Source organism: Jaculus jaculus, chromosome 7 (genome assembly GCF_020740685.1).
Source record: "Jaculus jaculus isolate mJacJac1 chromosome 7, mJacJac1.mat.Y.cur, whole genome shotgun sequence".
In the NCBI taxonomy this organism is placed as follows: Eukaryota; Metazoa; Chordata; class Mammalia; order Rodentia; family Dipodidae; genus Jaculus; species Jaculus jaculus.
Window position 1 is genome coordinate 68,562,694 of NC_059108.1, and position 26,698 is coordinate 68,589,391.

General features: G+C 40.2%; 1 gene segment (V, D, J or C); it reads left to right on the plus strand.

Annotated features, from left to right (window-relative positions):
- The window catches only part of LOC101600058, a 746,857-nt gene that overhangs the window by 683,289 nt on the left and 36,870 nt on the right, over positions 1-26,698 (plus strand). The window contains 1 exon segment of the C gene segment in view: positions 26,602-26,612. Coding sequence covers positions 26,602-26,612 — 11 coding nt within the window.

Consider the following 26,698-nt stretch of genomic DNA (forward strand, 5'->3'; position numbering starts at 1 on the left):
TTTTTGTCCTTAGTATCAGGATTGAAAGAATTGTATGTTGTCTGGAAACCAGACTTTGCCTGATGTGAATGAATGACATCCAAGATCCTTTGTCCTCTCCAGTCTCAAATCTAGTTCTCTCCCTCTTCTGTGGGTAAAGCTGATCTTGACCTTGGAAAGTCAGAACCTTTTCTGTTTTCATAGCTTGGTCTGGAAGTGAAACCCTTATTTTTCTTTTTTTTCAGAGGTAGGGATAGTGGGAGAAATGGGGAATGATAGTATACCCTTTTCCAACTCACTCCTCCTAAGAAAGCCATCCTGTTTTTTAACACCATTCTCTGTCAGAAAGTTCTTCTTTATCTTAATTTATTCCTGGCACAGTTGAGGCAACTTTCACTAATATCTCCACAGTGGAGGAGGGTAATTGAGAGCTGAGTTTTAATAGGTATGTGGTATTCAGTTCTGAATGGATTTTAAATGAAATTAGAGAAGGAAAAGATGAAAACTGCATGGGGATTTCAGGTCTTATTTCAAATCTCTCTATGTTCCCTGCATGTATCCTACTGTTTCTATAAATACAAAACTACAAAGAGAGAGAGAGAAACAGACAGAAATAAACATCCACTACACCCATTCCCTAACACTGAAACCACAGACAAAAGGGCTACAATTAATTCCAAAGAGTTTCAGATCCAAGGCTCAATATCTTTCTCCTTGTGGTGACTTGTATCTTTGCTGATAATTAGAGCAGAGAGACTTCGCTTTGCTGTGTTATGGCTGCACCCTGCTGTGAAGAAAGAACTATGTGTGTTGTTTTATTTTTTGTTTGTTTGGTTTTTTTGTTTTGTTTTTTAAGATTCATGAATTTCCTTCTGTTAGCCCTTGAAAACACCCACTGCAGAGATGCATGAGTGAGGAGAAGCTGATGTTTAGAGAGACTCAACCAGCAGTGAAGCTGAGAAAGACTCCATGCCCCCATGTATCTTTGTTTCCTTTCTCCTTTTGACTCTTTCTTACATGGATCCTAAGGGAGCCAAATGGACACAAACTAGGAGAGCCTGGAGCTCAGGTAGTGTGCATACTTGGAAATGATAAATGAATGGCAGATAGGAAGGAGAAAAAATAAGAAGCAGAAATATGAATTTCAATGCAGCTTAATGGGACTAAGTTGAGAGATGGCTATTGAAGAGAAGGGTCTCATCACCTCAGTCATTATTGCAGGGCACTATTTGCCCAGGAGCTCCACCAAGGGTAAAGCCATCTCACACAGAGGATGGGTCAGCCATAGTGTGGAGGCACTAGCAACTCTTGTGCAGACATAGCTGTGCAGGCAGACAGCACAGTGCAGATTCTGAGGGTGGGGAGGAGGCATCTGACAGCACTCTTTCTATATCTCTTTAGCAGCCTAAATTCACACCAGGTGGGTGTAAAACTAAAGCACACTCACACTTCTCGGCTCAATGTTGAATTGCTATAATGCCTCAAATGTGCAAGATACCATAAGTGAAAATCTGGTTATGAGCAGGCACAAGTTAGACAAATGTTACCCATTTTTGTTGAGTATCTCCAAGCCCAGTAATGTGAACACCAACACTAATAGGTTGACATTTGAGCTTAAAATTGAATTGATTGAAATATGCCTAAGGGGTCTGAAAAGCCAAAAGCACCTTCAGAGCTTAGCCTTTGATGTTAACTCTCTGGCAGTTGTCATTTCAGCAAAACACATTCACTTAGAAAGGTCAGCTCTTCATTAGCCAGACAAATGAGAACAACACATTGACCAGAGATAAAGCATGAGAAACTCAGCTCTCAGCTTCTGAAAGACTGGCATTTCCAGCCCTTTAATGACAATATGCTGGTGAGCATACACTGTCTCAAAGAAGGTAGATCAATGATGCCTGAGGACCTAGTGTCACCAAGCTAGCTTGAGATGGAAATGAGTTACAGAGAGGGATGCTATGTGGATGGAGGAATAATCAAGATGGGAGAAGGAAATAAGGGAGCTCAATGATGCTTTTTAACATCTACAGCATGTCAGAGATTATAAAGACACCAAGAAGAACTTCATACTCCTAGCAAGTTTCCTGTTATCCCCAACAAAGTCTGTTCTAAGTATGGCTCCAACTCAGATCCCAAAGGTAGTGCTGAATAGTACCTGGGATGCCTTTTGAAATGGTATCAAGAAAGAAAGATAAGGGTCTGTGCATTTTTTTAAATTTATTTATTTGAGAGAGACAGACACACAGAGAGAAAGACAGATAGAGGGAGAGAGAGAGAATGGGCGTGCCAGGGCTTCCAGCCTCTGCAAACGAACTCCAGACGCGTGTGCCCCCTTGTGCATCTGGCTAACGTGGGACCTGGGGAACTGAGCCTCGAACCGGGTCCTTAGGCTTCACAGGCAAGCACTTAACTGCTAAGCCATCTCTCCAGCCCAGGGTCTGTGCATTTTAAGAGCCACCTGTCAGTTAGTGTAAAGGGTTGCGTTCCTGTGTAACAACCTCCTACAGCAAGTTGGAGTTTGGGCAGGGACAAGCTTATTGATTATTTCATGTAAGTTTCCATGTTTCTTGTGCTGAGGGGAAGTAGATAGCCATGGGCATGGTACTTATATTGCTGTGCAAGTGGCAAGGAGGGTGGGAATAAAAGTTAAAGGTATTGAGATAGATTAACTTTGATCAAAACACAGGGGTCAATGAATGACAAATGGAAGATTCATCCTTAAAAGGTGGCATAGAGAGTGTGAAACTTGAACATAGTAATATGGTCTACCAGAACATGATCACTGTGCATGGGCACAGGTGGGGTGGAGGGAATAGGCAATGGGCACTGAGTAATTGGGATACTTGAGAAATAAGGCAGATTGGGAAGTGGCATGGTAGTCAAAGCCTTAGTCTGGACTAATCTATAGAGGAATTGTCCCAGAAGTTTCATAAAGAAATAAGATCCTTCTCAGAGCCAAAAGATGTTATAAGGAGTCCTGATTAAAATGTGTTTCATACTCATGTGATGAAGGAGAGAAATTAAATCTTAAGAGAAAACAATGCCAAATGCTCAAGCATTAAACAAAAGAACCTACATCTTTAACTAGTGAGCAATACAAGATGCACATTAGTTGTCCTTTGAATCCCCTCTCAGAAAAAAAGCCATTCTTCCAGTTGCTCATGGTAACAGCTGCTATAAACCCTCAAGCTTCCACCTTCTAATACCCTTCCTTGTTCCTGTGTCCACACAGAGAAAGGAAACCTACACTCTGCCTGCCTGCTGCCAGCCCACAGACAGATAGGGCCCCAGGTGTAAACTCTACCTCTCTCTTCTGCTTCATTGCTGTTGAGCTTCCTAGCCCATTGGAGCACCAGTAACTAAAAGTTTTATTTCGAAACAGGAACAAGTTTGACTATCATTCCAAGTCAAAGAAATTTTTTCATCACCATTAGTCTGTAAGCCACAAAAAGAACCATGAGAAGTTTGCTACTCCGTTTCTCTGCTTCTAAATAGAACTTCATTTGAAACATAGAAAAAGACCCTCCCCTCATCCCAAAAATTATTTATACCACAACATATCATAATTGTTCTGCCTAGAAATTCCTGCAGGGAGAGGGACAATGAATGTAGGCAGTGATGGCTCCCCACCCTTGCTCACTTCCCACCACTGTGTTGACCAGAGAAGTCTCTTCACAGAACAGGCCTCAGGAGCAATCGGTGACTCAACTGAGGGAGGAGGAACAGAGGCTAAAGGAGAAAACAGAAACCTGAAATATAGGATGGTGTAAGAGATTGAGAAGGAGTCCTGACTTTCCCTATGTTTAAACCTGAGAGAGGCCCTGACAACACCTAGACAGAGAAAGAAGATTTCTGTCTTCTCTAAATACAAATTTGTAAGAAAAATCATCTGTCAAACCTCTCCAAATGACAGCCTTGTCTCCTGATTTCTCCCAGTTGCTGCAGCAGAAACTGTTAGGAAAGGGTGGCTGGTGGATGTAATATGAAAGTGATAAAAGGAGAGGCTCACAAGAAATGTAATAAGATGAGCTGGGCATGGTGACACACACCTTTAAACCCAGCACTTGGGAGGCAGAGATAGGAGGATTTCTGTGAGTTCAAGGCCACCCTGAAACTACATAGTTAAATCCAGGTCAGCCTGGGCAGAGTGAGACCCCACCTTGATTAAAAAAAATAATAAAGAAGGAAAAAAAGAAATAAAGAAAGGGAATAAAGGTTGCAGGAGAGATTTGGCACAATGGTTTTTGTAATGGCTTGGCATAATAGGTGTCTAGAAATGAGAAATTAACTTTTTAAAAAAAAATTTGTTTATGTTTATTTACTTATTTGAGAGTGACAGACAAAGGAAGAAAGAGGCAGAAAGAAAGGGAGAGAATGGGAGCACCAGGGCCTCCAACCACTGCAAAGGAACTCCAGACATGTGTGCCCCTTTATGCATCTGGCTTTTGTGGGTCTGGGAAATCCAACCTCGAACCTAGGTCCTTAGGCTTCACAGGCAAGTGCTTAACTGATAAGCCATCTCTCCAGCCCCAAGAGATGAACTTTTGTGGCAGGAAACAAGCCTCACTGTTATACCCAGTAAGTACTTCATCACTGGCCAGGAAACCAGCCTGTGTCAAATGCTTGAGTCATCCTGGGAGCCATACCAACTCAGAAAATTTCCATCTATCCTTTTTCATTACTGAGAGAGATGAGTGGCAGCCAGATAGCTGAGTTTCCTAGGGGAACTCTAGTCTTGAATATTTAATTCATAAGTAGAAAATATGACTTACAATTCTGTTTTTGCTGGTGCTATTATGTGTTAAGGTGACATGTGCACAGAATTCATACCTTTATCTTCTCTTTTCTCTTGTATGATAATTTTAACTTTGAGTGCTGGAAGTATTTAGTAGAAATAGAAGAAACATAAGAGACAAACAAACCAGGAGACTGGAGACAGGAGCAGACAGAATTTCACACAGCATAATGTTACAAAACTAATTCATGGTATGTCTCTCCTTGCAGATTGGCAAAGGTGCTAGAGCTGATGCCCTGGGGTAGACAAGGTTACTATAAGCAGTGAGATGAAACAGTATGTTCACAGACTTCAGTAAATTTTGGAAAACTCCATGTTCTTTCCCCAATAGAGCCAAGTATGGCAGCACATTTGGGCAAGACCCAAAATTAATTGGTGAAACAACTATGTCTGAGATGACAGATAATAGGTGATTCATAGACTGAGTATATATAAACCAGGATATATATAAAACATGGGGCAAATAGATTTTTTTATGACTATACTTGAAAGCTGTGGAAAGCTAAAACATATCCTCTATGTTAGCAAAGACAAACCTCACCCACAGAGAGGGAGTAAAAGCTAGGGTGATTGAACCTGTCCAAGTCTGGGTTTCCCAACTGCCTATACCACTGCATTACCTAAAGAAAATTTCTGCCCTTTTTATTGTTTTGCACTAGCAATTAAAGGTACGAGTATTGAGGATTTGGATAGTTCAATGTATTGCAATGGAAATTACCTTATAAATCACCATCCATCCATGCTGGATAAAACACCTTTAGACTCAAGATCCCTTTCCTCTCATCTCTCTGTATAAGGCAGGAAAATGGTCTCCTCACTCTGAATCTGGGATAAGTTGCTCAGAGACCTGAAGATAGACAGTGAAAGAACTAAGCCATGGGACTTGGGGACCCAGTGAAAGTCATTCTGCTCCCTCCCAAGTGCTACAGAAGCCAGAAACATTCAGAAAACTGTCTCAAGGTGAAACCATAGCACACCCAAGAAAAAATGCCACTCAACATAAGGTATTCTACCTTACCCAGAAAGAGTCAGAGTATGTATAAATCAAATCAGAGCTCCAGATATTTGAAAATTATGCAGGTCCAGCTATGAGTTCATTTTCCAAGTAGTAATTCCAGAAAGTGCTAGTACTTGGGAATTGCTATGAGTCTAAAACTTGGAGGACCTTATAGCAGAGTAGAGTTATTTAGAACAGGAAGATCTGATTAGGATTGATGAGATGAAAGAAAAATATGACTAGAGGACTTGAAAGCTCCTAAAAGGAAAGATCCAATGCCCCTGGGAGGAATTTGTAGCATGTATCCCAGTCCAAGCAGCCAAGAGAAAAGAGTAGTCAAATTCCAATGCACGATGGACCTTCTCACATTTGCAAAATTCTCTAATTCTTACAATGTCTTTGGCTTTTTAGCCATATGGCAGGAGCTCCTACGTGCAAAGTCAGTCTTGTTTCTAGCATGGTCACTCATCCACCACCACTCAAGAGCCATTTATGGAGAGGAATTTGATGCTGGATAAATGATAGAAGCAAGGTGACTTTTGGCTCAGAGACCATTTTGAGAGTCCAGCCTTGTAAGTTCAAAATACATTCTGCTCTACCCTATTTTGAATCTGAGCTTCATTGTATACAGAATAGATTTTGACTTAGAACTATTTGATTCTAACCCCTCTCAAAAAAAAAAAAAAAAAAAGAGCAATTCCAGGTACAGTACATACAGTTCATTGGTGTCATTCATTTAAGAATTTCTGGGGGCTGGAGAGATGACTTAGCTGTTTAGTCACTTGCCTACAAAGCCAAAGAATTCAGGTTTGCTTCCCCAGAACTACATAAGCCAGATGCACAAGGTGGTGCATGCATCTGGAGTTCATTTGCAGTGGCTCGAGGCCTTGGCATGCCCATTCTCTCTCTATCTGCCTCTTTCTCGTGCTTGCTCAAATGAACAAACAATAATAATTTTAAAGAATTGCTATGCATAGCCTCATCTTTCCATTCACATTCAGACTGTTTGCTGTTTGATTGTCTAGAAATGGAAATCTTGGTCTATAGATTTGAGCTCAGAGATCATCTCAAGCCTGTGACTTACTTAGATGTGAGAAAAGCAGCACATTGCTTGGCTGGCAAGACAGTTCAGATATCTGTGCCAGGGGAAAGCTCTGGCAGACAGGGTGGTGAGGAGAGACTTGTGATAACTGCCAGTCATGTGTCTGTAAAGCTGCTGATAACAGTGAGAAAAAGGCAGTCGAGACAAACTGACTTTTGGGCCTGGGACTTGCTTAACAATTCAGCCCAGTAAGTATGAGCAAAAAGTGTGATCTTTTTTATGTCTTCTATTATTTTCTGTAGCCCAACATTTGAGTTGTCCTCCTTTTGATTCCAAACATAAAAATTATTGTGTCTTTTTATGTCCTTTTAAATGTTTTTGACTAAGGGCTCCATTCTGCCTATCCTCTCCTATGTGACAGAGTTTTGTGGTCATAGCCACTCTCATGATGCCATGAGCAGTAATGCAGGTGATAGCTGCATTAAGACACTCTTTGACCTGGTGACGAGTGTGGTGAGCTTCTGTGCCAGCAAAAGGGCAGAGGAAGAAATGACTAGTAGCTGGCTCTGAGCTGGTGTTGGTATCTATAGACTTAAGAACAGCTGTGGAGCTTCTGAGAGGCTCAGGGCATGAGTTTCTAGCAGAAAGGTTTATGTTAAGGTTTGTCCCAGGGTGTGAATACAGGAGGTGCAAACCGACTCACATTTGGGAAAGGGACCCAGCTGACCATCCAGCCCTGTAAGTCCTTCTCCCTAGGAGGTGGAGGTCTAAATGTAGTCTTCATAGGGACATTTCCAAATCCTATGTGTTTCTGATACAACTACCACCATTAACACTATTCTAAGTACGTTAGAGATTTTGAGCCACACAGATGAAGGAGGCCATGCAGTCTGTATTTCAGAGGAGTCCTGATATTTACCCTGTTTTTTGTTTTGTTTTGTTTTGTTTTTTGGTGTTTTTTGTTTTTGTTTTTGTTTTGTTGTTGTTGTTGTTGTTGTTGTTGTTGTTTTGTTTGTTTGTTTTTTGAGGTAGGATCTCACTTTGGTTCAGGCTGACCTGGAATTCACTATTTGCCCTTTTATAACTGTATTTGATGACAAGTCCATTATTGTAAATTCTGAGCTGCAGCAGTAAAAAGATATGAGATTAGGACCAAGGCATATGCAGGCCACTTAGCCAGTAGTGCCTTTGCAATCACAACTACTTTCATAGCAATCATTTCAGATTGTGCAGATAGAGGTGTCATTGTTTCTCCTTTTCTGTCTTCATGGTCTCTTCTCACCTGAGTTAGGGACCTTAAATTATAACAATTATTAATCATTATGTTTCTTAGTACCATCCCTCAAGTATGACAAGACAGATCCATTAACATAAAGCCCAGCAAGAGTGCCAACAGCTCAATTCCTAATGTGTTCAGAGTTAAACTTGACAAGTCCTTGGCTTTAATCAGCTAGTCAGTACCCAGTGGTCATCTGAGACCAAAAGGACAAGTAGATAGTGTTCATCAAGAAAGCATCTGGTCAAAGCCCTCTGTCCTAATAGGAGTTGATACTGCAAATTCCAGGAGTGAGCTCTGAAGGTTTGCCAAGGGAGAACTCTGAGGAAGGCAGTGGAGACCAGATGGAAAGTTTTGACGACTTTCCATCAGGTTTCTGTTATAGAATATCTTGAAATATAACACTAGTAGTGCTGGAAACACACCTTTCAACTGGACCCAGACTTTAGTTCAGTCTTAGTAATGAGTAGGAACCACGAGGTAACCTAACATGCTCCTTTAAGAGAGAATATTACAGAGAAGATGTCCTGGCTAAATGTACTCAACTGTATCTTCTAATGGGAGGTGACCTCTCCAAAGATAATCTGTCTTTTCTTTCCATCTGTGAAAATGACCTACCTGCTCTAAGCTTCTTCATTCTTCCTCATTTTGCATATTTCCTTTGAAACAGGAGGCTTGGGAATTAATCACTGGGGATTTCTCACTCTGAGTGGCAGAGTGAAAAGTGCTCTCAAGGAGAATAGTGAATTGTGGCTACCCTGATAACTTTTCAAGGGTGATAAGTATAAACATAAGAAGTGAGCTACAGTGACCTTCTAATGAGTAGTTTAGAAAAACTTTGAGGAAGTTTGCTTAAATACCTTCTGCACTCAACTTCTGAAAAAAAACAGCTTGTTTAAACTCTTGGTGGAACAAAACCTTGACTCTCTGAGAGCAGAATCAAATGATGAATCTTTTCTTCCAAAGTATGGTTGTGTTGCACTATTAAGCAAGGATGAAATGACTGATGATAATTAACATGAAATGATATAGATGAATGGCCTGAGTGTTCTGAACCTATGGTTAAATAGTGGAATTTCTGCAGCAAGCCACCAGATAGTTTCTTATACATAATCCCTGAAGGCAGACTGTGTACCTAGCCATGACTTCCTTGCAATGTTGATTTATATCGTGTTCAGGGATCTGATTGAAAGCTGATTACATGTACCAATTTGGGTTCCAGTAAAATGTACTTAATGAATTGAGAAATAACTGTGTTCACAGTATAGACATGACAAAATAGTCCCACTCTTGTAGGAAGAGTGGAACTGTTATGTTTTGCGCCATTTTTCAATATGTATATTCCCTGTCCCTGCCACACTGAGAACATGGATACAAGGTTCTCCCAAGAGGTTTTTGTTAGACCACATATTACTGTGGCAATAATAACTATAACCTGCAATTTGGCACAGGAACCAGACTAACAGTAAAACCAAGTAAGTGGGGGAACAGACAAATCTCATAAACTGATCTGAACAAGTGATGGTGCCATTCTGTGTAATTTCAGTGGGATGGAGACAACATTCCCTGGTTGCCTAGTGGTTAGGATTCTGTGCTGTCAGTGGGATTAAGAAGCCATTACTTCTGAGAAAAGCAATGTACTTGACTTCTTTCTAACTAAGACCTAATAGCGTTGGACATTTGTTAGCTATTGAATCTGGAAAAGTCAAGAAATTAGGTCAAGAAGTAGTAAATTTAACTGGTTTCCTCATTAGCTTGGGATATATAGAAATGCTAAGGATAATACTTACAACCCACATTTTCTAGCAAGAAAAATAAAAAGGACTAACCAGGGTGGGAGAGATGGTTTAGTGGTTAAGGACTCATGTTCAACTCTCCAGGTCCTACATAAGCCAGACACACGATGATGCAAGTATACAATATTGCACATGTGCACAAGGGGGTGCATGCACCTGGAGTTAAATTTCAGTGGCTGAAGGTCCTGGCATGCCATTTCTCTCTCTCTGTCTCTTATTAAAAAGAGGGGTGGCTAACAGGAAAAAAAAGTCCTCTACTCCAACCAGAGTGAAATTACGTCTGGTGGGCTGGGGAGGTGGCCTAGTGATTAAAACATTTGCTGGGTGATCCTGACTATCAGAGTTCAGATCCCCAAAATCCATGTAAAACTGGGGACAAGTAGTGCAAGCATCTATAATTCCAGCACGCCTACAACAAGAGGAGGTAGAGTCAGGAAAATCCCAAAGCTTACAAGCCAGCTTTGGCATTTTTTTTTAATATATTTTTTTAATTTTTATTTATTTATTCATTTGAGAGCGACAGACACAGAGAGAAAGACAGATAGAGGGAGAGAGAGAGAATGGGCGCGCCAGGGCTTCCAGCCTCTGCAAACGAACTCCAGATGCATGCGCCCCCTTGTGCATCTGGCTAACGTGGGACCTGGGGAAGCAAGCCTCGAACCGGGGTCCTTAGGCTTCACAGGCAAGCACTTAACCACTAAGCCATCTCTCCAGCCCCAGCTTTGGCATTTTTAATGGTGAAAAGCAAGAAAGACCCTGTCTCAAACAAGATGGATGATGAGGCCAACACCCCAAAATTGTCCTCTGACCTCCACAATACACCTGGGAAGGAACATACAACATACACCCCCCCCACACACACACACACACAAACACACATATTGCAATCTGGTTTCCTTAGTGTGGTAATTGTCATGTTGGACACACACACACACACAAAATGCAGTCAGGAGCTGGAAAGATTGCTTAGTGGTTAAGATGCTTGTCTGCAAAGCCTGCGGACTCATGTTCTTTTCTCCAGATCCCATGTTAACCAGACACACAACGGTGAAGTAAGTGCAAGGTTGCAGATGCCCAATGGTGGCACACGTGTCTGGAGTTCCATTGCAGTGACTAAGGCCCTGGTGTGCCAGTTCTCTATCTCTATTCTATCTTGCTCTCTCTAAAATATTTTTTAAATTTTTTAAACAATGCAGTTAGCTTTTTTTGTTATTTGTTGTGTTTGTTTGTTTCTTTGTTACTGTTATTCTTTTGGGGGAAAAACTATGGCTATGAGAGTGGTGTGGTGCTACTAGTCCCTAAAGTACCCCCTCTCTGAGCCCAGTACGACCCCCTCCATCAGACAGTATGTCTCTGCCACAACTTACCATGGTCTTACAAGTCTTAGGCAAGAGAAGCCCCTCTGAATCCAGTGTTATGGAAACAAGTGGTTTAAGATCAAGCTGAGATGTATCTGTAAAGTCAGCTGTTACTTTTAGAGAAATATTCTAAGCTTGCCAAGGAACTGAGACCTGAGGCTGCCAAGTGGTAAGGCTTTCCCCCTAGAGGGAAAGATGATCCTGTGCTTTGTCTCGTTCTCAGTGCTTCATACCGCTAGTCATTATCGTAAGGCCTTACATGTGAATTCTAGAGGTGACCAAGGAAAGCTCATCTTTGGAAAAGGCACTGAACTCTCTGTTAAGTAAGGGTTTGGAATGTTCAAAGACTATACCAGTGAGTGTAACTAAAATAAAACTTAGGGTGTGTGAGGCATACTTACCACCCCCTCTCTCTGTGTTGTCTTCCCCCACTGCCCATGAAACCCCCAAAACTGCTCTTGTCAATGCTCCTAACTTTATGCAGTCCAGACCCACTTCCCTATACTAGTCATAAGCAAACTGTAGACTCATGGCTTTAGTAAAGCCCCTCTCCAGAATGACTAACTGGGGTGGGGGTCCTAGAGGGGCGCAATGTCCTTTAGAACAATGGTCTCATGGTAGGAGAAATTTTATTAACACAATCAAGGAAGGTCCTGGATGAGCCACAGTCTATTTTTAGACATTAGCTTTAGTAGGAGATTATACATAGGAAGAGGAGGAACCAGGCAGCTATTGTGAGGGGTTTTTGCTTAGGGAGAATACATTGTGGAGCTCAGATTCTGGGTATATGCTCAACTTTGGCAGAGGCACCTCATTATTGGTCATACCCGGTGAGTTCTTGTGGCTAACTAATTATCCTTTCTGGAAAGAAATCCACTGGGACCTGTTGAAACACAGCTAAATTTAATTGCATCATTTAACATGCAATTGTTAACTATGTCAGATGTGTGAGCAAGATATGAATGCATGTGTCCCCAGAGGCTGGATTTGGTTATCAGGTCTTTAGGCAGTTTGATAAATTGTACTAATACTGTAATCAATGTTTTTTCTTGAAGATCCACAAAGTGCACTGTGGTTTGTGGGGTATGGCTGAGATAAGCAGAAGAAAAGCTTTGTGATAGAGACAAATAAACCAATAAAAGAAAAGAGGTTACCAAAGCAGCCATGCATAGCCAAGGAAATGTGTCCTTAACAGATAAGTGATGAGAGCCCAGTTGAGCTTATACTGTGTCGCCAACAGAAGTGAACAATAAAGCAAGTAGGCCTAGGACTCAAGAGAGGGGAGAGCTGCAGCAGTTCCAAGCTTCTGGTGGTTTTCTCCTTCTGAAACAATAGCAGAACCATGGAACTTTCTTTGGAGAAAGGACAGGCCTGGCTCCATCTTGTCAATGGACTTGTTTTCCTTTGGACAGCTCTATTCTTCATCCTAGGAACAACTTCACTCCTATATTTCATGGGCTAAGTTGATGCTATTGGACAGACAGAGAATCTCAGTGATTCAGAAGGCTTCCCATCCCTGTAGGGTGATGTGCGATAAAGCAGAAGGCTTATCTGAGTTGTCATGAAAAGGGTAACAAAGATGAATGCTTTCAGTATAGACTGAGATGCAACCAATTAAGTTCCTTTTAGGAAAGCATGGATTAACACCTATCAATTAGAAAAGCTCCTATGATGTCCTACTATTGGATATTGATGCCACTTCAAGAAATAGTTTATGACTATGTGACTAACACAGGAAATGGCAGATACATCTTTAGAGCAGGCACCAGGGTAAAGGTTTTAACAAGTAAGTATTTAAGCAAGACAGGCTACATTAAAAGTTGGTGTTCAGACTTGAGAGACAAGGAAAGGCAGAATAAAGGAAGTCTTCATTACAAATTAAGGAAGCTGAAATTACGGCTATCTGAAGGACAAGTTCTTAGTCCCTCAACTCTGAACAGAAAGAGTCAGGGAAAGCTCTGAGAATCACCCTGCTGGTCTTTGCACTAATCTCCTAAGAACTGCATGAACAGAAGACTATTTATGAACCAAAGCATGGCACAAGCTCTAAGGAACAGATGCAGAAGGATCAAGATCAAGATCTCTGGGCTACACAGTAAGACCTTGTCTTAAAAGATAACAGAGTACACTGTTCCCATTGAAGGTCTTGAAAGACACAATAGGAGTTATGTGTTCTTTACTCTCTTCTTTTTGTTTTAATTTACTTATTTGAGAGAAATAGATACAGAAATAGGCAGGTAGAGAGAGAGAGAGAGAATGGGCACACCAGGGCCTCCAGCCCCTGCAAATGAACTCCAAATGTGTGTACCCCCTTGTGTATCTGGCTTATGTGGGTCCTGAAGAATTGAACCTAAGTTACCTGGCCCTGAAGGCAAGCACCCTAACCATTAAGCAACCTCTCTAGCCCTATTCTCTACTTTTATAACTATACTTTTCACTCATGGCTTTCATTTGCTTCCCAATGCCTCTTTATGCTTCCCACCTCATATGACTTAATACTTCATCTAAGTACTCATATCCTGAGAAATCATCTCAAGGGAAAATTTCATCCATTGCCTAGCCTGCCACTCAAGGACCTCTGTAATCTGGGCCCTTTCTGTGCTTCACTTTTATTTCTAGCTTTTCTTTGTCATAAGTGCTTTGCTTCTGGAAAACTAGGCCTCTGCTTCCCCTGAACATTTGCATGAGCCCAAGTCTATGCCCTATACGTCCTGGCATAACACTTAAATAGATTTGTACAGAAAAAAAAAATAATTGCACAGTCATTTGGCCTATAAATCCTGCATGATTGTCACCAAATTTAGCTTCACAAGGAAACTTTGGAAATTATGTGCTTTTAAAAGATAATAAGGAGGCCAGAGTAAGACCCAGTACACAAATATAAAACTATAAAGGAAAGATATGGCTTCTGTAATGAGTATGAGAAGGAAGGCTCTATTCATAGGAACTTAATCCTTGGTTATATCCAAGTAGGTAATTGATGGGCTGACAAACTAACTGTGTATTTCTTTTCTCTCCTGCCCACAGAGTGGTCCATTTCTAATTTTCAGTTGTTAAGCTCCTAGTTCCCAAAGTGGCCAATGATACGACTGGGAGAAAAAGCTATGCCAACAGTCAGTGGCACCTTTGGAGTATTTACTCTGATTTTCCTTCAAGTTATGTTAAAATTAAAAGAGCCTTCCCTATCCCCTGTTTGCCCCCCAAAAAAACACCAAGAAAGATTGGGAGAAGCTACCTTCTTCATCAGAAGGGAATGATTTCTGCTTAATCCTTAAACTGTCATCTATCTCTTGGAAGGGAATATGAGAATGGAGAAGTTTCCCTAGGACAAGGATAATAGGTGATGCAAAGCCCTTCTACTGATGCCCATCCAAAGAGAGGACCAAAAAGATCTAGGGTTGGAATAGGGTAGTTTCTAGGATAAAGCTGTGCACATGTCTGTCTCCAGTGATGGATGCTGAAGTATGGCATCTCTTTAGATATGCTAAGAGCTGGACTTTGATCCATGGTGCCTGGCTTCAGCAAACTGAAGGTGTGAGACAAGAGTCTGAACCAGAACCCTCTTGCCAGGTAGGCAGAGACAGCTTCCTTCAATTCTTCCCTTTGTGGCGACAGTGTCCCTGACCTTTCTTGCTTTGGTACCACAAACATAAATTGTTCTTACTTTGTCCAAATGAGGCATAGGATTTTCAGAGCTCTAGGGAATTAGTGTCTAAAATACTGAAGAATGTGCTAAGGATTTTTGGCAGTCAGTATTCTGGGTTTGTGCAAAGAAATTCATTCTTTAGAATATTTACAAAGAATCCTTCATTTATCCAATGTTGGAATACTCCTGAAATCAAGGCCAATGCTAAGATTCTATGCCAACTTATTACTGTGACAATTACTTAATGTTCTCTGTGCTCACAGTATTGCTTCTTCCAGAAGATCTTTAGGGAAAACTTAGCTCAGTTTCTAGGAGGTTTTTTTTGCTGAGCTAAAGATCACTGTGTGAAGAATAATGCAGGCAATGTGCTCACATTTGGAAAGGGAACAAGGTTAATGGTCAAACCCTGTGAGTATCTTTGCTGAATCCATAATTAATGCACTAATTTCAAAAGGAAACCATAGAACTAAGATCAATTTTCTGTTTTCTCCACCAACTGCATTTTTCTATTAAATCTAGGGATTATATGGTATATACACACACATATGTACATGTGAAAATGAGTATATATGCAATTGTCTGACAGAGGACAAGAAAATAGATTCCTTGTCCAGTTTGTCTTAACCACATGGGGCACAAAGACTAATAATGCTTCATAAAGGGATGAGTAAACCATGGAGTCTTGGAATTTTCCAGCAACTTTGCCAATACTCCCTGCTGATCTGGTCAGAGGACAGCTTAGTCTGGAGGGGGAAGACTCATACTTAATATCAGATGAGTCTTTCTACTCTGACCATAACCTAAATTCAATACCATAGTTGTCTTCAATGTCTCCTTGGCTGGGGTCCCAACTGAAGTCACATGCCAACCAGATTAAGGATTGAAAGGGATTTCCTGGTACACATTGGCCCATCTGTTTCTGTTAAGCTTTCTACAATGGTGTAATGCTAGCAACAACAGAAAGCTGATGTGGGGACTGGGGACCAGCCTAGCAGTAAATCCCAGTGAGTCTGCATGTTAACACTCTTAGATCTCTTTGTCCACTTTGGCATATCTCAGAAACCACCTTCTTTTCTACCTATAATGTTTAAAATATCTAGTTATATCCAATGCTTTTGTCCTAAGCTGAGTCTTTGTCTATTCTTTGATAAAAATAACTAGAGCAGGGGATCCAGATGAGCATGGTAGGAAGTCAATTAGAATATTACACTTTTTTCTTACAGGGAGAGTAGCTTGGCCTATCCCCAAAGGACTGTCAGGGCACACTGAAAATTGGAGAAAACAAGACTATGCATACTTTTTTATAACCTTAGTCCCTATTGACTAACTTCAGCATGGGCTATTGGTAAATATTGTTTCTTCCAGCCAAATAATGTGCTTCTGGGAACTCTGAGGACTTAGAGTCACCTAGAAATCAGTGGCCATTCTAGGGGAATACCTCTCGATCATGGGTTTTCTGTAATCCTTGAAACTCTGGTCTCCTTGACATACAGCTTTATTGTACCTTCCCAACACTAACAGAAAAAGAGTTGATTTTATCCTAGTTCTGGACTCTCCCGAGAAATTATTCTTTCCAGGAGTCTTCAGAAGCACCTTAGAGATATTTACCCTGCTCAGAATGTTGTATGGAATAACCAGCTTATGTTCCCACAAGGTTTTCTATGGCCTTGGCTGGGACTAGGTCCTGGGTCAATATTAAAGATTCAGGCCTGGAAAAGCTTGAGAAGGGAAGCCAAGGAGTTTCAGGAAAGACACCATCTTTGATACAGAATTTAGTGAATTTCTAGGTGAGACTTTAAATGAGCTCCTATCTGCCAACCTGATTCTCTCCAGAGAGAAGCTCACACTTGCCTTTTCAGCTCTGACTATAAGTCATGTGTAGTAATAGAAGAGGGACTCAATCCCAGTGCCAAAATGAAGAGAGTAAGCATAAATATTGGACCAGTTTTAATATTGAATTTTAAAATTGTAAGTCTTTTAGAAGAACCACCTCAAGGTACATAAGGTCTCAAGGGTCAATGAGCTAACTATTGTCAATGTTAGTGGTATACATACTTCAAAGAACAATACAAAACAGAGAAGAGACTAATAAAAGTGTGATATGGTGGTTAAAACATGAATTTTGTAAGCATATTTTTTGGGTATATACTAGCTCTACCACACTAGATGTGTGAACTTGGCCTAGTTACTCAATCTCTTTAGTCCTCATTCTCTTCATCTGTAAAGTGGCAATAATCATAAGCTTGAGAGGTAACACCTGTAAAATATTTTCTATAGTGCTAGGCATATAGTAAGTCTTCAGTTTAGCATCTTCTTGTTATTATTAGATCAGGCTGTTAGAAGAAAGGATGGAAAAATAAAAATGATTCCTAGGACATTTTTTGTACAGTAAAATATTACAGTGTGGCTGGCAGCACCAAAATGTTCATCTTCGGGCAAGGGACAACTTTACAAGTAAAACCAGGTGGGTAAGCCACAGCTGCCCAGTATGTTCAGTTTTGGCTCATCTTCTTGGACTTTTCAACAGATAACCAAAGTCTTAGTTTCAGGTTTTGTTTCCATTTTATTAAAATAAGTAGAATGTGTAAAATGTCACGAATAATATCTTTTCTGGCCTATTTGGATAGAGCTAGAGACAAAAAAAGTGGGGGATGGGAATCAAGACTTAAGTTAGTTGGATCTAAAATTTCTAGGCTAACATTGAGAGAATGTAAATTTGGTTAACTACCAGGATTATTCAAGCACTATCTGTCTTTCAAGGCTAAAAATAGATCATAAAAAAATGACAAGCTTTTGAATGAAAAAGTAGAGAGGAATTGTTGGCCATTGGATTTGTTTGTTTTAAAAAAACGAGCTGGAGAGATAGCCTAGTGGTTAAGTGTTTGCCTGTGAAGCCTAAGAACCCCAGTTCAAGGCTTGATTCCCCAGGACCTACGTAAGCCAGATGTGCAAGGTGGCGCATGCATCTGGGGTCCGTTTGCAGTGGCTGGAGGCCCAGGTGCACGCATTCTCTGTCTCTACCTCTTCCTCTGTCTGTTGTTCTCAAATTTAAATTAAAAATACATGATATATCACATTTTTTAAGGATGGTTTTGATCAATAGGAGCAAAAACATGTACAGCATGTTCCTGGTAGGCTTTGTAGAGAAAGAAAAATTTAGCAGAGTAGAAAGTGTTTTTGTAGTAGACAGAAACACTGTGCCAATTTCTGGAACAAACGACCTCATCTTTGGGACGGGAACAAGACTCAACATTATTCCTGGTAAGTCTTTTACCAGTTGAACAAAGCCCTTATTCAATGATGACCAGCTCTCATATTTCTAAATGAGATTCAGTGTGTTCACCTGATAAGATGCTCCAGGGAAAATGTCACTCTTACCTTTGCAGCTCTAAGTGGAAGGCACATATTATAACAAAAAATTGGGAAATGTCAATTGTACTGCCCAAACAAAGTGAGTGGGTATAAATATTTGACGAGTTTTAAAGTTGTTTATAAAATATAAGCCCTTTAGAAGATTCAATTCAGAGTGTATGTACTATTAGTCTACACAGCATGGATGTCCACTTAATTTGATTAATGCCAGTAGCTGATCCAGAATTTAGGCACTTCCTTGAGCACATTTCTTTGTGCTCACATTGGCTCGAATTGACTGTCACATTACCTAAGTAATTGCCAAATCTGTTTCACTTTGTGCCATCTAGACTCAGCCTAATAAAAACAAATGCTGTTGTATTTTTCCCCAGTCTGAACCCTCTCCCCACAAAAAGTTTTTCTATTAAACAGTATCTCACCCCACAAAGGGAAGATACCAAGAAAGTTATTTGACTCATGGTTGCTGCTGCTTTGCATTTATATGATTCCTTTCCATGGAAGAGATTAAAATGCTTTATAGAACTTATCAGCTAAACAAATTGACAGCCTAATTAGAAAGAGAGAAACAGACTTTGAGTGTGTTTTTGTGACTAGAGTTTTATCCACTCATATAGAACTCTTCGTCAGGTGGCTCAGCAGCACACAAGCAAGACAGTGATGCAGTCACTGTTTGTGTGATGGGGGTGTCTCAGCTGCTTGTGAGAACCTGTCACAGGAGGTCAGAGAAATTGACAGAACAAGGGGATTTCTTTACCCTAATACTTGTGTGTTCTCACAAAGTAGTGGAAAATTGTAGCATCAGCTGTTAATATTTCTACTCATCTCACTTTTGTTTCTACATCCTCACACTCCAAATCCTGATCCTTCCATCTTTAGCTGATATATGACCCTTCTCTTCTCTCTCCTTTGAATTGCCACCAGCACCCCCACAATACTCTGCTGCCTGCCTCTTTGACAGATTAATTGTATTTCTGAGATGTTTCTTAGCTCTCTGAATAGTCTTCAAATGGCTCAGGGACCTCTCGGATGATGAACCTCAGCAGAGCCCCTGAAAAGGCAGAAGTAGCCCCATGGGCTACGAATGTCTGTGAGAAGGCTAGAGCTGGCCCTAGATGAGGAAGAGCCTTTGGAAGGAATTAGAAACACCATCCTTTCATGATACATGTGTCTGAATCCACTCTCTGCCTGAGAAGCTTTTGCATCCCTCTTATCACCCAAGATGTATGGCTTTGGAGAGGTGGAAGGATTTTTGTAATAGAGTCAGCCCCTGTGGACAGAGGAGCTTTGGGGATGTGCTGTATTTTGGCACCAACACTCAAGTGATTGTCACACCATGTAAGTGTGTCCTTTCTTGTTTGTGGGGGTTACTATAAATCGTAGAGTTCTTTACACTTCTTCCCCATTTTCCAGTTAATCTCTGATGGGGTACAATTTCTAGATCTCCTGACACAGCCAATTTGACAAGTAAGAAGGTCAAATTTATTTTAGAAAAAATAACTTAAACTGATTCCTTTTAATGCTAACAACAGCCAAGGGGAATTAGCATGTTCAGAGACCAAATTGATGTTCTATCATTGCTATGAGGATAGTCATGTCATCTTCTCCTCATCATTGGGCTGTAGAATTCTGTTGACATTTCCCATGCCTGTCTTTATGGAAGATAATGTGGTTATTGTCCACCAACTTTCTTATGAAAAAATACACAAGGTAGATACGTTGTCTTTTAGTTCTCACTAAGAAAGTGTTTATGTTAGTAATTTTGACAGTAAGCCTCACCTAACATATTCCCTGCTATGCAGGTGAATAATGACTTAAAGAAAAAGCAGAGGGCTTAGGAGCTTTTTGTAGATCTTAGTATCACTGTGTCCTCCAACACTGACAAACTCATCTTTGGGGCTGGGACCAGATTAGAAGTTTTGCCAAGTAAGTACTAGAAACCAAAAAGCAATTTGGAAAGTTCCAACCCAAATTGTCCACTCTGGCCACTCTCACTAACATGGTGCTTTGCAAGGGCATTTCTACCCTTCTAGCTGCTCTGTATATATCCAGGGTTACACAGGTGCTATTTCTCACACATACAACCTTCTATGGACCAAATCCATTTTATCTGTATTGGAGCACCATTCTGCTGTCTAAAATCTGACCAGCAGTAAAAAAGATACTAAAGAGTCAGATGCATTATGATCTATTTCTCTCTTTTACATTTTTATTTAAAATATAAGGGAAGGAAAAGTAAGTTTAACTTCTCTAGTGTAAAAACTGCTTATGTATCATGTTTCCCATATATTCAGAGAGAACTAGATTTACTTAGATGTTTAGCCATTTATTTAATTTTGTGATCTGTGTCTATAATCTATAATGGGCATGGGAATGAGATGTAATTAAATGATCAAATAATCTTCAACAGTCAATATTCCTACACTGTTCCATGTGATTTGCCCTGGAGTTTTTACCTAGGCTTTATCTCTAGTCGGCTCCCTAGAAGGACAATGTTTTTGTTAAGGTTTTTATATCTGTGTGGATACAAACTATCAGTTGATCTGGGGATCTGGGACCAAACTAATTATCACGCCAGGTAAGTCTTAGATAGATGACAGTAACAGACAAACCACTAGAAATATAGCATACAAAGTATTATTTTTTTTTAAACAATCAAGCCTGCTGAAGACAATGCATTCAGCTCAGAGACGGCAATGTCAGCCACCTACTCTCTTGTTTAGTCTAGCTGCTTCCGTGGTGAATGAGGCTTTGCTTATTGTCTAAGACAGCAGAGACAGATTAATAAAGAGTATCTAATTCCCTCTGATAATTTTTTCCCAAGGATAAGCTAACCCATTCATTAGGTGAATACATTCAAATAAAGGGGAAAGAACCATATCCAAAGGGAAAAGGTGAAAATAGTGTGGTTGTGCTTTTCCCAACATGCTTGCCATTGTCCACTGTCCTGTATGGAGACCAGATACCTACAAAACTTTTGATCACCTGCTGATGAGCACCCATGGTTTGGAGCATTAGTTCAAACTCCATAAAGATAGAACTTAAATTCCAATGTCATGGGAACATGAAGAATGGAGGGTTGATTTTGCAGCAATGGGACTGAAATGTTCTCACAACACTGCCCTCACCGTATCTTCCATCTCCTTCCTGAGGGTTACTGTAAGGCTCTGAAGGGCTATTTGAATTATGGAATAGATGCCAACAACAAGCTCATCTTTGGGACTGGCACTCTGCTCTCTGTCAAGCCAAGTATATGAGTAGGACTTGTCAGGTAGATTCTGTGGCTAAGTAGTAGATAATAGCCATACTTTGGTGAGGAGGGCTGAAGGCTGACTCTGTTCCCTGCTGACATCCTTTATCTCACACAATATGATGGGCTCTCAAATTTTCTCATTCTTCCTCATCAGTCAGGGAAGGAGAAAAAAAAACCCTAGAAAGAACAACAAAAAATATTGTGTGAAAATTGTTCTCATCTAAATGTTACAAGGTTTCTGCTCCTGTGAGTCCTGTTTCCATCATTTGTCAGCCCTGCTCATACCTGTTTTCTGTATAAATGCAACCTATGTGAGTTTGTTTATACAATTCTGTATCATTTGGTCCAATCACCTTTTTCCTTGGGCAATAGCTTCTTTTTCTTCCAAAGGAGATGCCAGAGCTGTTGCTGCTGAGATGGCTTAGAGTAGGGGAGGAGAAACAGAAGCTTAGGGTAAATTAGCTACATATTAGAACTGTGACTCAGCTAGTATCTTCTACATTCATTCTTCCTCTTTGTCTAAAATTAGTCCTTTTTGTTTGCTCTTTACACCTGCTTCTCTAAAGCTAAGAAGAAAACAATAAAATTCATTTTGCACTCTTCTTCACATCTAAGGAATCTATATCACAGTCACACTGAGGATGGGATAGTCTCCTTCTCTCTCCAAGCTTAACATACTTTCATTGAAGCTCTACTTTTCACCCAAAGGTCGGTGCCCTGCTATCCTTGCCTAGGCTGCTCACTTCTCTCTTTAATACAAATTGCTTAGCATGCATTAAAATCCAGCCAAGCTCATGTTTGAGATAAAGGACCTCTTGCATACCCTTACCTGTTTCTGTAATGTACAAACATTTTTATAATGGAAAATGTTTGCTGCTTCCCCTTGTTTCAGTTCTTAACCTTTGTACAGTTGTGAGAAATGGCTGAAATAACATACCAGCCATGGTGAAACTTATTTGGGAAAATGTCTTCTAGGCTATGGCATAAACACTATTACCCAGTGATTCAATGAGAATGTTTGAAAATAAACTGATCAGTGAGTAGAGGCAGGACCACAGAGCCTAGACCCAGCCTGGTGTTGAGTTCTGATGGCTCTATGGCTACTTTCACAGCCCTGTGAAAATAGGGATGCATCATTTATCTCTTCAGACCTGAGTGTCTGCAGAAGGTTGAGCCCACACAAGAGAAAGGGTTGTTCACAAATTATTTGATTCATCTTGGGCAGATTTAAGCTTAGAAATGCAAATGGGTTTAAGAGCTTATAAATTTGGTCTTTTTAAGGGAGAAATGCCTGGGCGTGGTAGTGCATGCCTTTAATCCTAGCACTCGGGAGGATCACCATGAGTTCAAGGCCACCCTGAGAATAGAGTGAATTCCAGGTCAGCCTGAGCAAGAGTGAGACCCTGCCTCGAAAACCCAAATAATAATAATGATAATAATAATAATTGATAAAGGAGAAATGGTTTGCTTTATTTAGCAGAACAACTTTTGTTTTCTTCCTATGATAAAAGACCAATTTATAAGAGATACAGAAGGGGGAAAAAAGTATAGATAGTCCACCAAAGCATCATGTGCTTGGCTGTTTCTGGCTAGAGGTTTCAGTCTAGGCAGGAAATACTGTGGGAAAAACAATAACAAAGTCATCTTTGGGGATGGAACCCAGCTGATGGTAAAGCCCAGTAAGTATCCCTGTTCTATTTATATTTGGCCAAGCAAATAAATCTGGTGAAGTTAGTAGAGATTTAATTTAATATGAAAACAAATGTACCTTTTAAAATGAAGCTTGCAAATACATGGAACATTTATGATTGTTGAAAATAGAGCAATAACACATACATACATATAAAATGAGATCTTCCCAAATCGCCTTTAATATTGTAGCTCAGCTCTCTTGTTCCCAAGATAATAGAGCCATGAGTTATTTATGCCTTCAGCATCTCTTAATCCACATTCTACAACGATTTGTGTGTTTGTTGTGATTTTGCCCACAGAACTTGTTTTCTATTTAAAATGAATCTATCTCATCTTAAATGCTGCTAATATGTACAAGGTATCGTCTTTGTTTCTCATGCCTACACATATATTTATTCTAAAAGATCTAACAAGAATCCCATGCATTGTCTCATTTTAGCAAATGTCTATATCTAGTCACACCATACAGGTGAAATTTCTCTAAAAACAAAGCTTTACAATTCAAAGAACATGTCCCAAAGCCTGGGATCCCTCTAACCCAAAATGGGTGGTCTCCAAGTTGGGAAGGGTTACATTTACTTGACCTGAGGCAAAGCATGCTCAGGGTTTTGGTGACGTGGCTAGTTTATGGTTCACAGCTATGGGTTAGGCAAGGACTCTGCCATGCAGCTCCATCTCAGGTGGGAAGGCAGCTATCTGAAGCTGCCGATTCATGTCCCGACCTTGCTTGGACTCTGAAGAGTGGGTATCTTGTTCAGTGGCTGCTTGCCAAATATTTTTTTGCCCACAGTAACAGAATTGTGGTTGATATCCTGAAGGATCTGTTGAATTGTTGCTTTTGTAATTCACTTTTAGTGTCAAATGAGGTCATTCAATTTCCTTTCTGCATATTTGTGATAAGCAACATAAAATCCAAGCAAAACAACCAGGAAACAGAGAACAATGGCTGAACAGATAATAAGACCTGTTTATTATAAAAAGAAGAAACAATATGGGTTCTGTTAAGTCCCATGAAGGTGAAGTATCCATCGAGAAATCTATAGCTTTCCCAAAATCTGTTAGAGCTTTTTGCTAATCACTGTGCGACTCAAATGCTTACAAAGTCATCTTTGGAAAAGGGACACAACTTCATGTTCTCCCCAGTAAGTTCATGTGATTTTATATTGACTCCCTTTAAGTTGAAGGTGTTTTAAGCATTGGGTGGGAAAATTCTTTTATACTTGAAGACATGTGAGTGGCCTCAAGGACCTAGGCCCTCCAATTCCCAAATTCTCTACCTCTGCTATAGGGAAAATTGCGACCACTCTTTTTTTTTTTTTTTTTTGACCTGATATCAATTATCTTTTTCATTGTTTACCTAGTAAGAAAAGTAAAAAGAAATTATGAAACTGTCCAAAATTCATTTTCAGGTCTTTCCCTCAGGCTTGTCCCAGTGGACTTGGTTTGGAAACATTATTCAATAAGATTTTTAGCTCCAACTAAACATAATCACACAGCTTTTCTTCTTTTTATAAATTTTTGTTTATTTTTATTTATTTATTTGAGATCAACAGACAGACAGACAGAAAGAGGCAGAAAGAGAGAAAGAATGGGCACACCAGGGCCTCTAGCCACTGCAAACGAACTCCAGATGCATGCTCCCCCTTGTGCATCTGGCTTATGTGGGTCCTGAGAAATCGAGCCTCAAACCAGGGTCCTTAGGCTTCACAGGCACGTACTTAACCACTAAGCAATCTCTCCAGCCCACACACATATTTTTCTAAATGACCCCAGTCTCTATCCCTCTACTCTTTGTGAAAGATGTACCTTTCATGTTTGACCTTTACTGGGGTTCCTGGCTCTGATTCCCTATGCTTTCTCACTTCCCTTGTTCTAAGGATGGGCCTGAGATAACTTAATGTCAGAGACAACAAAGATGGGAGAGTGGCCAAGAGTAACATCTTGCATGGAACCTTTTCACACTGTGCCATTTTCCAGGTTTTTTCCTAAGTATTTATTACATGACCACTCCTTTTTGTGTCTATGCTTTATCTGAATACAGCAAAGAGATCATTATGAAGCCAGAACCAGGGATTTCCTTTGAAATTGTTTTCAGAGGCTAACACTAACTGGACTTTTGCAGACAGCTCAGAAATGCTTTCTTGGGCCACAACTCCATAGCAGACTCTAACAGAAGATTAGAGCGAAGGGACAAAGAGAAAAGGAAAACAGTGTTTAAATGAGAAGATTTCTGGGTGATTCTACCTTGAAAAAGGAATAACAAAAGGAAAGGTCCAAAAACAAACACTTGGGCCAGGCATAAGATGAGGGATCACTGTGGGAATTCAGGAAGCAGGGAGCTCATGTTTGGAAAAGGAACAAAACTTTCTATGATTAAACGTCGCTGTTCTGGTTATCCTAATTTCAATCAGAAATCATTTCTTCCCTTTATGCCAGTGTAGCTAAGAATGTTTTTGCCTCCAAGAAAGGTCTGTTAGAAGAACAGGGTATAGCTTTGTGATACAGCACAAACTTAGCAAACATGAGAGCCTGAGCTGGGAGAGGAAAAGGAGAAGAGAGAGAGAGAGGGGCTGGAGAGATGGCTTAACTGTTAAGGCACTTGCCTACAAAGCCAAAGATCCTAGGTTAGATTCCCTAGGGCCCATGTAAGCCAGATGCACAAGGTAGCCATGTATCTGGGGTTTGTTTGTAGTGGTTAGAGGTCCTAGTTCACTCATTTGCTCACTCTCTGTCTCTTTCTCATGCACACACTCTCTCTTTCATCTGGGGAAGTACAGAAATTAATTGTCTAAAGATTAGAGGCCATTTTAAAATACATTTTGGATTTCTATTTAATGGTATTAATTTTAATTTTCCTAAGTAATACATAAAACTTTTCTCATTGTGAACAATTCCAATTACACACAAAGATAACATTCACCTAGACCTTTTCTCTCAGTTTCCTCCCCAAAAGTGACTACTGAGACTGGCTTGGTTGCTTTATGAAGGATATTGATGTGAAATCCCCTATCTTTAAACAGACACATTTGAGAGGTAGGATTTCACATACAGCTTGAGTGTCCCATATCTGAAATGCTTAGGATCAAAAATGTGTATATTTTTGTAGATTTTCAGCTTATAGAATGTTTACATGTATGAGATATCCTTAGCAATAGGACCCAAATCTAAATGCAAAATTCATTTATATTTTATGCTTCATATATACCATGTACACAGAACCTAAAAATAATTTCATACAATATCTTTAGCATAATTGCATTTTGATTGAGACCCATTACATGAGGCCAGGCACTCAAAATCTTTCAGATTTTGGAAGTTTTCAGATTTCAGCTTTTCATATATATGCATAAAGAAACATGTATAAGTGTACATATCCATACATATATATTGAAAAACAGTTGAGTAAGGGGTCATTGGGACAGAAAAGCCATAAGGACTAGAAGCTCTAAACTGGTCGTGGTGGCACACACCTTTAATCCCTGTACTTGGGGGGCA